This window comes from Sinocyclocheilus anshuiensis, unplaced genomic scaffold (genome assembly GCF_001515605.1).
Source record: "Sinocyclocheilus anshuiensis isolate Anshui unplaced genomic scaffold, SAMN03320099.WGS_v1.1 scaffold267, whole genome shotgun sequence".
NCBI lineage: Eukaryota > Metazoa > Chordata > Actinopteri > Cypriniformes > Cyprinidae > Sinocyclocheilus > Sinocyclocheilus anshuiensis.
The window spans coordinates 2,610,438-2,621,769 of NW_015552637.1; the positions used below are offsets into that span (position 1 = coordinate 2,610,438).

Genomic DNA, 11,332 nt, shown 5'->3' on the forward strand with positions numbered 1-11,332 from the left:
CAGACACTGTGTGTGTGTGTGTGTGTGTGTGTGTGTGTGTGTCAGACTGACAAGTGTTTTTACAGGACAAGTGCTCTCAGGCGTCGCTGACACTGCTGTGTGTCTAACAAACAGAGAAGTGATGAGACTTTCAGAGATTCTGAGATTAGATGAGAAGAGAAATTCCTCCGGGATGAAGGTCATTCTTTCTCCGACTGTTTATGGAAGATGCCCAGAGACTGGAATGATCTGCTTGATTTAATTGGATATGGTAAAGCAGAAGCAGGCATCTACCATTCATTTTTTACTATATATATATATATATATATATATATATATATATATGTATTATTCATATATAATAATTAATATAATATGCTCTTTTATATAATTATTGTATACAAGCCCCATGTTGTACATTTGAAAGAATGCATTTTTCCCTCAATTATTTTTTACTCCCTTTTTTACACAGTTGAAACTATGTTTAACATGTTTTATTAATGTATTACTTTTTTATATAAAAACTAAACTAATAAATAATAATAACAATAATAATAAATTAACAAAAATAATTCATCCGACATTAAAATGTTTTTAAAAAGGATGTTATTATTTAAAAAAAAAACAGCCGTAAAAAGTCATTTCAGCTGTACATCTCTGTTCGAGCCCGCCGTGAAGTCACGAAAGAATTAGAACGTGCCACGTGTCAGTATTTAAACGCTTGGAACTCACTAGCTCATTTTGTTGGTAGAAGTTTCGGAATAGTCTGTTTTCAGAGTGAAAAAATAACTGTGTTATCATGGTACTGTTTTCACGACTAAAGAAAGCGTTGAAAGTGGAGCGTCGCTCAAATTCCCGCCCATCCCGGAGGAAAACCCTCCTCATCGGCTCGATGAGACGCCTGCTGGTGCTGATGTGATAGAGGAAGGGAGAAAGGAGGCAGGGAAACAAGAGAAAAAGAAGAAGAGGTTTTGGAGATGTCGCCTTCTTCACCTTTTCAGCCAAAGAGGAACATACAACGTGGCTAAAGCAGAGAAAGTGAACCAGAGTGAGGCGGGATCGTTTCTGACTCTTACTGATGGTAAAAACACATATGATGATAAAAGTTTGGGAAAATGTTGGAAAGCAACAAAATCAATGGCCCAGATACTGCTGACATTATCACACCAAACATATTAGAGTGACAGTTTAAAGATCCCACATGAAATAGCCTGTTACAGTTAACTAAAACCATAAAAATAATTTTCGTTACTTTGAATTATAGAAACGTAAGCTGAAATTAAATCAAATATTTTAAAACAGTAAAATCATTTCAACTAGTTGTCAAAGCAACATTTTTCATTTTAATTTAGTTTAACTTCGTGTACTAAAATAACAAACTAAATCTGAAATATAAATGAATATTAACTATGTATTAAAAACAAAACAATAACTAATAAAAATGACAAAAACACACAACAAAACTAATAAAACCTTAAATTTAAAATGAAGCCTAAAAAAAAATTTGTAAAATTATACATTTTTGTTATTAATATTCCCTCTTTAGATCAGATTTCACTACAACACATCCCTATTGTAGAGATCCATGATCATCAAGAAGCTCCAGCCTCTGAAGTCCTCCCTGCTGTAGAGGAACAGCTGGAGCAGGACGTCCTCCAACATCAGGACGTCCACACTCCAGTTAGTTCCTCTGAAGTTGGCAAAGTGGAAGAGCTGGACAGGGGTAAATTTACTGCCATAATCCAATTCTCACTTTCCCAGTAAAACAAATAATTTTACTTTATTTGGAGATGTTTATTTATTTTTTTTGCTCAAAAGTGAACTTATATAAAAAATTACTGTAATTTAAGTATGCAATATTTTATTCATATTATTGGTATTCCCCACTTTAGATCAGACTTCTCTACAGTTCATCCCTGTTGTAGAAATCTATGGTCTTCATGAAGCTGTAGAGGAACAGCTGGAGCAGGACGTCCTCCAACATCAGGATGTCCACACTCCAGTTAGTTCCTCTGAAGTTGACAAAGTGGAAGAGCTGGACAAGGGTAAATTTTCTGCCATAATCTAAAACAATACACACATTCTCGCATTCCCATTTTTCAAAAGTTCCCCTAAATGAAGAGCCATTTGAATATGCAATATTTCATTCCTATTATTTATCTGATTTAATTAATGTTATTGGTATTCCCCTCTTTAGATCAGACTTCTCTACAGCAAATTGTAGAGATTCATGATCTTGGAGAAGCTCCAGTCTCTGAAGTCCTCCCTGCTCCTGAGGAACAGCTGGAACAGGACGTCCTCCAACCTCAGGACGTCAAAACTCCAGTGAGCTCCACTGAAGATGAAGCGGAGGAGCCAGACCACAGTAAGAATAATAAATAAATGAGAATTAGTAACAAAAATGTAATTACATATGAGAAGTTTAACATTTGTTTATCTTTTAATAGGCCACATTTTCTGGAGATATGAATTCGGTCACAAGCTGGGTGAAGGAGGCTACGGCTGTGTGCATGCAGGAACTCGATGCGAGGATGGCCTGAAGGTTTCATTTGTTTACTTACTCCTTTTTTACTTACAAAACTTTCCATTCAGTATTCATGACTGGACTGATCTCTGTGCACATGCTAACTGTTAGTTCTTTGTTTTGTTGATCAGGTGGCTGTGAAAATTGCTGACAAGACACCAAATACGCCATATATCAGAGTTGTAAGTAGCCTGCGCTCTTTATATTATTGCTTCTATTGGGGGAAGTCGTGGCCTAATGGTTAGAGAGTCGGACTCATACAGTACCACGACTGAGGTGCCCTTGAGCAAGGCAAGGCCCTTGAGCAAGGCACCGAACCCACAACTGCTCCCCGGGTGCCGCAGCATAAATGGCTGCCCACTGCTCTGGGTGTGTGTTCACGGTTTGTGTGTGTTCACTGCTGTGTGTGTGCACTTTGGATGGGTAAATGCAGAGCACTAATTCCGAGTATGGGTCACCATACTTGGCCACGTCACTTCACTTCTCAGTCACTGTTTCCCGTTTCTAACATCTCATATTCATGTTAATCTGAGAAAGCACCTCCATCTAAGCATCATATATTCTTTCTTTTAGCCTGGTCATCCCAGACGCCTCCCCTTAGAGATCGGCCTGACACTCATGGCCAATAAGGGCCCCAGCGTCCCGCAGATAATCAAACTCCTGGACTGGCAGGACGACCCGTACCACTACGTAATGGTCTTGGAGCAGCCCATGCCCTGCATGAGCGTGTTTAATTTAGTGAAGCTCCGACAAAGGCTCGATGAGAAGATGGCAAGACATGTTATGTGGCAGGTCATTCATACCGCTAACACTTGCTGTGAGCGCGGCGTCTTCCACCAAGTAAAATTGGAGAACCTCCTGGTGAACCCGGACACGTGGGAGGTCAAGTTGATCGACTTCGGGTGCGGCACACTCATGAAGGACTCCACCTACATGGCCTTCAATGGTATGCTTGATGATTTGCTAGCGGGTTGTTTAACTCCTGCTGTAAATGTCTTCAAAATGAATTAAATATCAAAATCTCTTCCTTTTAGGCACAGACATGTTCTGTCCACCGAAGTTTGATTTCGACGGCAAGTACCACGCAAAGCCGGCGACAGTTTGGTCATTGGGGATGCTGCTGTTCGTGATGGTGTGCAGGTATTATCCAGACGAGAAAGACCTGCACAGGATCAGTAAGAACGACTGGTCGGACCCTGACCTGTCACAAGGTGAGATCTTCATCAAAGAACAAAGCTGGACAAATTGAATGCTAAATATGAAAGTATACCATTTGAAATCTAAATATAAAAGGTGTAACATACTGTATTGGTTAATAATCAGACATCTCTCTCATCGTTTTGGACAGAATGCTGCCAGATGATCCACGCTTGTCTGCAGCCTGATCCGCAGCGGAGACTCATCCTGGAAGAGATGCAGCTCCATGACTGGCTTATGGTACTACCGTTAGAGTCTATGATTTGCTAAATGTTTTGTTCATATTATCAGTCAAATTTACTCAAAATGTAATAATATACTTAGATTAATGACACTGATTTATGTTGTTGTTTCAGGTCGTGGAGTAAGACATGGAGAGCAACAAAAACAACTCCCTGTCACGGCCACTCTGTTGTTTTCTGTCTTCGGTCGGCTTTGCATCTGGCAGGCTGACATTAGTGGCCTTTCCATCCCTCCACTTTGGCCTTGGTGTCTTGTGTCCTGATAGCACTGTAGGGAGTTAAATTCAAGGCTAACATTAATGTTCTATAACTTTAAATAAGATCTAGAGGTAATATCGCGAGAACAGAGACCCGCGATTAGGATCGCGGGAGAGAATGATCTAGACAGTTGTGAGAGCGTAGAGGGAGAGATGACACGCTCTGTGTAATCGGATGTGGCTGATTCATGATGTTTACCTCTTCGTGTTTAATAAATCAAGTGTTATGATCTGCCGAGCTCCCTGTCGGTGTCCTCCTTGGATCAAAGCCAAGAACCCACGAGCCAGAGCGTGGTAAGAACTGTGACGCTCATATATATAGGAACGACACGCGTTACAGCACCTTGCACCTTAAATATTATTTATATTTATACTTTGTTCTAGATGTTTGTGTTAAGTTTTAGGATATTTGCATTTGTATTAAGATATTTATAAGGAATGGGTAATGTGTACTTGTAATTTTTGTAAGTATAATAGTAGTATAATAATAGAATAAATATATTAGAATAAGTATAATGTATTAAGATAAAGATATTTGTATTAAGATATTTATGCACTGTTATATTAGCAGAGTGACTGTAATTTGGACTACTGTAATCAGTCTCTCTCTCTCTCTATATATATATATATTTTTAAAAATCAACAAAAAGTAGGCTTCCATTCACCACTATACACTCATCCATGACACAAAATTTTAGTGTAGTGTACACAAATATTCAGAAATGTCAAAATGACAAAAAAATTATGTTCACTTCACACAAAAACACATCCTATGTTAGCCTAACAGAATATTTGATTTAACTGTAATAAGTACTAACTATAAGATTTATAAAGCACATTTGGCTTAGCGTGTATACTGTACGTTCAATTGACAACACATTGAGCACTTAGCATACAATGCAACAGTTGACTGAACATGTAGCCTAGTTATGTAGTCATTTCTGTACTCAAAATTAATACTTTGTTCATTTTACATATAGAAACAACCTTATGATGACCAGATTTGCAGTGTCATGCTGTGTTAATTCAAAGACCAAAACTAATATCTTTCCCAAGAGAAAAAATCACCATCATATGTGAGTTCTGAGCACCAAAGTTTTCTCCAAAGTTTTGCTTTAGCATTTAGCACAATTTAGCATCGTTTCCCCCCCTGTCCACAACCCTTTTAGAACAAACCTTAAACATACCAGTTGAGAACCACTGGTATAAAATAAATTGGTGACTCAGTCATGCATTTATTCAAAGCAATTAAAAGCCCTTGAAGAAAATCATCGCCTCTGAGAAATAGCACAACAGCATTTTGTTTTAAATAATTTAATACATTTTAAAATTATTTGGTTTACTACATTTGACCTGTGTATCACACTAAACATACAAAATAACAAGAAATATTTAATCCATAATCCATTAAATGATGCATTGATAGTGTAGCTGTGACCCTTCTATGTGAATGGAGAGCAGAACACCGGAGTACGGCTCAAACTACCCAACGACAGTGTAGCACAGACGGAGGTCCATTGTGTACAGCACCTAAAACACCCTTTACACTATTAACATCTTTTCAGGTACACTTGAACACAATTTCAACTCATTTAAATGGGTATTTTTGTACAGCAGGTCAGAAATATTGGAGATACTTAGATACAAACATATTTAGAAACAAATCAAACTCACGGTTATCTCGCTTGTGTGTTAAATGAAAAGAGGAGAATCACTCAAATCAATGAATACACAGCAAAGTGCCAAGATTCTCCTAATCGCATCAGGATGACAAAGGGCTAGGTAATCAGAGATTTGGATTTCAGTCCGTCGATTTAACAGGTGACGGTTGGCTTTTATCGCAATCGTTTTCAGGAACATTGCTATAGCCATTGAGCTCCGGCTGCTCATATATTATTTATTTCAAACATCCTGGAACACAAAAGCTACCATCAAAGTGAAACTGCACCACCAACAGTTCTGTATTAAACATTAAAATTTGTTTCAATAAAAATAAAAAACAACAAGAATAAAACCCTACAGGCATAAAAAAATATTCCTCTTTTTGTTTTCATGATACATTTCTAGTACACTAAGTTTAATTCGCATCAAGTTTAGAACATCTCAAAGCAGAAGCACTATATTCACTCACATCATAAGCTTGAGTTGAACTATGTGTTTGACACGGACACACTGTGCACTGCAGCTCTTTAGGGAAATTCAGTTTTTGTGCAGAGATTCCTCCTCTGAATGTAAACTGAGCTCCCAGCTCGTCTTGAACTATTTACTGCAGCATGTTACCACAGACACACGTCCGAGTGATTGTTCACATTCACGATAATAATATGAAATCAGTGCTGAGGCAGCACAGAATATTGCACGTTCAAACGCTTGAGACACAATTGTACTCTGTACAGTATGTACACAATATCTGTGCTCTGTGTCTCCAGAGGGAGTGTGCGTTAGGCTAGGGGTTTCTCTCTCCCCCTTCACTGAGTCGGGTCAGGGTGGATCTGTGTGGTTTTGGATGGGCTTTGTAGAGTTTCTTTGGAATTTTGAGTTTCAAGAATTGCACTTCACTTATTTTGTATCACGTTTAAGAAAGATAAACGACCCATCCAAAAGCCCTGAAACATGCAGTTTGTTTAACTGGTACAATTTAGTTTTTAGTCATATAGCATTTTTAATGCTTTTATGTTAATTAATTCCTGTAATATTTTATTGCACTTTCATAATGCAATAAAATGTTATTCAGAAATGTGTTCATCATCTAACACTATCATTTGTTCCAGGAATATTTAGCAGTCAGCCATCTCCAATACTTTCTAGTGTACATCCTGTGGAAAAAATCAGGTTGCCATTGCTAAATTAAAAGTCAAGGACTCAAGGACTACAATTCTTAACCTTCAGTCCAAAACAAACATGCAGAAATAAATATTGCATTAAAAAGACTTGAGCACAATTATTTACAAGTAAGTAAATGATCACCTTTAAATTAAATTTTAATAAAATTACTTGAATCAATTTAGCTGTACTGTAATGGTTGAAGAAATTAATTTTTGAGTTTTCAACTTCACTTGATGTTGTTACCAAAGGAAAACAGATGGATGTGCATTTTTTCAGGAATATTAAGAGTATTAACCCAATTATTCCACAGGATCATCACAAAAATTACAAACAGCTTGTACCCTTATTGGGTCATCTTTGTACCTTATTTACCTCAAAAAGATGCATAGTAGTACCTTAAGGGTACATACCTATGAACTATTCTAAGGTACAAATATGCACCTTTTAGGGGTAGATAAAGTACAAATTTGTCCTTTTAAGGGTAGTGCCCATCAACAATTAGCTGTGCCCCTAAAGGTACAATTTGGGCATATTTGTTTTCAGACAGTGCACAACATTAAGAAGGCTGATAGCCATAACAGCGCTAATACTTAGAGAAACCTGTAGAATACAAAATCTGTGAGGTTTCATCTGAAGGTTGCAGTAATTTCAAACACCAACAGCACTTCCACTGACATCAATGGGTTCATCTTCAAGCATTCTTGATGATCAAGGAATAATCCCAAATAACATTTGAATGGTCTCCAAATTTGGAATAACTGATCCTTTTTATGATCTTGAGTGACCGTGACTCATTTTCACTTTCATTGTCTGGATTTGAAGATGGTTTTGTCTCCACAATGCATATTTTTGATGTATGTACTAAGTTCTAAAGGAGCTGAACTGGACCAGAGCATGTTTGCCTCAAAGATGATGTAGATGAACCCAGTAATGAAAACTCTCGGCCAGCACTGACTCTCTCTCATTCTCCTTCTCTCTTGCTCTCAATCTCCATTCATCTCCATCACCTTTTCTGTGAGGATTTCCCGGAAGGTTGAAAGCTGCTTCATCTGCTCCGTCTGCATCGAGTGTCGTCTCATCAGTTTCTTCTTCATCTTGAAGTCTGGTCCACGCTTTGGTGACGATGGCGCGACCGGCAGCAGGATCTTGCTCCCTGAGTGAACGGGAGAAGTGGGCTTTCCGTTGGCACGGATATCAGGAATGGGTCGCTGAGGGTTGACGTTGAGAGGAGGAAGGAACCCAGGTCTTGTGTGGGAGATGTGGTCCAAAAGGAGAGTGCCTGATCCCCGCCGTTCCAACAGTCCTGTTGGCCGCCGCCGCATTGTCATAGGAGACACCGAGTTGGGAATGCTCTCCAAAGACTCTCGAGAAGAGCTGGTGAGCAGCGACAAGGGAGAGGCGTTGTACTTGCGGTGCTCCACTGAGACACGTCCAGAATCCGGAGATCCAGGGATGGAGGCAGGGCACAGGTGGGTGTCCGACTCGTAGTGTTCCATGCGGGTGAGTTTGGGGTGTGGTAAGCCACGGATCCCTGTCGGTGCCTGAGCCACACTGTCCTGAGTCTCAGGGGCTGTGTTTCGACGATATAGTGACTGGTGCTGATGTACTTTATCCGCCCAGGAAGAGCCACAGAGTGCTGCACAGTCTTCCGAACAGGACCGGTCCATCAGCTTTGGAGAAGATGGGTCATGGGTCTCTATACTGTGCCTTCGGGACAGGAGAGGTCTGCCAGGACCAGAAACTGTCATCCCATTCATCTCCGAGACCAACTTGTCCTCCTCGGCTAAATCGCCCTCTATCCGCTCCGCTCTCTCAGCAAGTACTGAAGGAGCCACCAGACCCCATGGCTCAGAGTTCAGTCTTTTCAGAAGCTTACGGGGTGGTGGTCTCCTCTCCCCTTGTGGTCTGTTCGAGGGTAGTGGGAGTGCTGAAGTCACGGCAAAGCTGAAGATACCTTCCTCCTCCTCACCGGGGGCAGAGCCAGAGGTATGGATCTCTACCTCAGATGGAGACATGCAAGCAGGGGAAAGCTTGTCCACTATACCCGGAGATGGTGGGGAGTTCAGGTATTGTTTGGTCTTTTTAGTGCCAGAGGGAGATGTATCAGTGGTAATGATGATGACCTCTTTACCTTTGGCTTTGCAGGCATCCAGCAGGACCTGAAGAGTGTCCCTGTCGCCCTTATTGATGGCGTGTACGAGTGCAGAGGCCCCGGAATAGTCTTTCAAGCTGGGATCGGCGCCATTTTCCAACAGCAGCGACACCACCTCTTTGCCTGCCTTTTCTGCACACGCATGCATCAGGGCGGTCCGACCCGATTTGTCAGGGATGTTTGGGTCTGCTCCCTTCTCAAGCAGGTACCTCACCATTCTCTGCCGGGTCTGTAGATCATCGTATCCTGCCAGACAGGCCGCTATGACCGGCGTCTCCCCTCGCTCGTTCCCTTCATTGATATAGGCTCCGCCCTCCAGGAGCAGGCGAGCGAGGCGGAGCTTGCCCTGGAACACTGCTTTCAGAAGGGCATTGCCCTCCGTGTGCAAGGCCCCTCCATCACCCATGATGTCTCACTCTCCACCTCTAGAATCCCAGAATCCCCCACCCCTCTCCTCCTCCGGCCTCAGCAATGTCGGGACATCCCGGCTCAGATTCTGGTGAACCTGGAACAAAAACAAATAAAAGTGTTTTATCATAGGGGTTGTTTGACATTTGAATATTGCAAAGGAACACTTCCAACTCCAAAATCACAGACACTGATCTGACACCAAGGTCCCACAAAATTCAGAACTGAAGAACTGGCTTCTTTTCAGTTAAGTGGTTGGGTCACACCCAACAGGAAGTTGAATAGGAATCTGAATTGGAATAACAGTAAGGTAACACTAAATACATCTATCTATCTATCTATCTATCTATCCTTTTAAATGAGGCTTTGTGAAGCTGACATTTAAAGATTGACAACCTTTGCTTTTCTAGTTAACTGTTACAGCTATATGAATTTCTCTCAATTTCAACTGTTTTTAATTTTAAATCCTTACATTCAAATTAGGGGTGTCAAAGCGATTAATCACGATTAATCGAATTCAAAATAAAAGTTTATGTTTACATGTTAATGTATGTGTGTGTACTGTGTATATTTACATGTATATATAAATACACACACATACATGTATATATTTAAGAAATAATTACATGTAGGCTATATATTCATATTTACATTTACATTTAGCAGACGCTTTTATCCATGATTTTTTATCAAAATCAACAAAAGAGCAATGATAAGCAAGTGCTATAACAAGTCTCAGTTAGCTTAATGCAGTACACGAAGCAAGGTTTTTTTTAAATCATATAATAAATAAAATGAAAACAGATAGAATAGAAAAAGAATAGAGCAAGCTAGTGTTAGAGACCTTTTTTGCGTTTGTTAATCAGAAGAAGTCAGAAAGTCAGAATTATAATTGTATAATAAATAAAAAGAAAACAAATAGAATGCAAAAAGATTAGAGAACCAAGTGTTAGTTTTTTTTTTTTTTTAAGAAAACAAGCAGTTAGTAAATAAATAGAGAGCAAGTCTAAAAGGGGTAATTTTTTTAAAATAAAGACTAGAATTAGAATAGAGGGTGCTAGAGTTAGAGGGTCAAATTAAGATGGAAGAGATGTGTTTTTAGCCGATTCTTGAAGATGGTTAAGGACTCAGCAGCTCGGACTGAGTTGGGCAGGTCATTCCACCAGGAGGGAACATTTAATTTAAAAGTCAGAGAAAGTGATTTTGTGCCTCTTTGGGATGGCACAATAAAGCGCCGTTCACTTGCAGAATGCAAGCTTCTAGAGGGCACATAAGTCTAAAGTAATGAATTTAGGTAAAGGGGTGCAGAGCCAGTGGTGGTTTTGTAGGCAAACATTAATGCCTTGAATTTTATGCGAGCAGCTACTGGTAGCCAGTGTTCTGGAGGGCCCATACATCTGAAGTAGTGAATTTATGTAAAGGGGTGCAGAGCTAGTGGTTGTTTTGTAGGCAAACATTAATGCCTTGAATTTGATGTGAGCGGCTATCGGTAGCCAGTGCAATCTGATGAACAGAAGTGTGACATGCCCTATTTTTAGCTTGTTAAAGACTTCTCTTGCTGCCGCATTCTGGGTTAGTTGCAGAGGGTTGATAGAACTGTCTGGAAGACCTGCCAAGAGGATGTTGCAATATAGGACAGAACTAGAGCTTGAACTATCAGTTCTGTTAGTTCTGTCTTGAGTTGAAGGTGATGGTCCTTCATCCAGCAAGAAATGTCTGTTAGACAAGCTGAGATGCCTGAGATGCG

At 40.0% G+C, this 11,332-nt stretch overlaps 2 protein-coding genes across 2 annotated transcripts in view; one reads left to right on the top strand and one right to left on the bottom strand.

Annotated features, from left to right (window-relative positions):
- Positions 1-207: 207 nt before the first annotated feature.
- Positions 208-4,068, top strand: LOC107666738 (serine/threonine-protein kinase pim-1-like). The gene is made up of 11 exons (XM_016458171.1): positions 208-250; positions 803-1,060; positions 1,526-1,702; positions 1,872-2,024; positions 2,177-2,344; positions 2,427-2,521; positions 2,635-2,685; positions 3,077-3,449; positions 3,538-3,714; positions 3,852-3,940; positions 4,057-4,068. The coding sequence occupies exons 1-11, from the start codon at positions 208-210 to the stop codon at positions 4,066-4,068; spliced, it is 1,596 nt and encodes a 531-aa protein (XP_016313657.1).
- Positions 4,069-7,212: 3,144 nt separating this feature from the next.
- Positions 7,213-11,332, bottom strand: part of LOC107666885 (ankyrin repeat domain-containing protein 34A-like) — a 14,682-nt gene continuing 10,562 nt past the window's right edge. Inside the window, exon 2 of the mRNA XM_016458400.1 lies at positions 7,213-9,682. Within this exon, the coding sequence (XP_016313886.1) occupies positions 8,009-9,583 (1,575 nt within the window). The 5' untranslated portion in view covers positions 9,584-9,682 and the 3' untranslated portion in view covers positions 7,213-8,008. The remainder of the gene's footprint in view (positions 9,683-11,332) is intronic.

Coding starts and splice junctions, on each gene's coding strand:
- LOC107666738 (XM_016458171.1), top strand. CDS start 208: ATGCCCAGAGACTGGAATGATCTGCTTGATTTAATTGGATATG. Junction 2,025..2,176: donor AGTGGAAGAGCTGGACAAGG/GTAAATTTTCTG, acceptor TCCCCTCTTTAG/ATCAGACTTCTCTACAGCAA. Junction 2,345..2,426: donor AGCGGAGGAGCCAGACCACA/GTAAGAATAATA, acceptor ATCTTTTAATAG/GCCACATTTTCTGGAGATAT.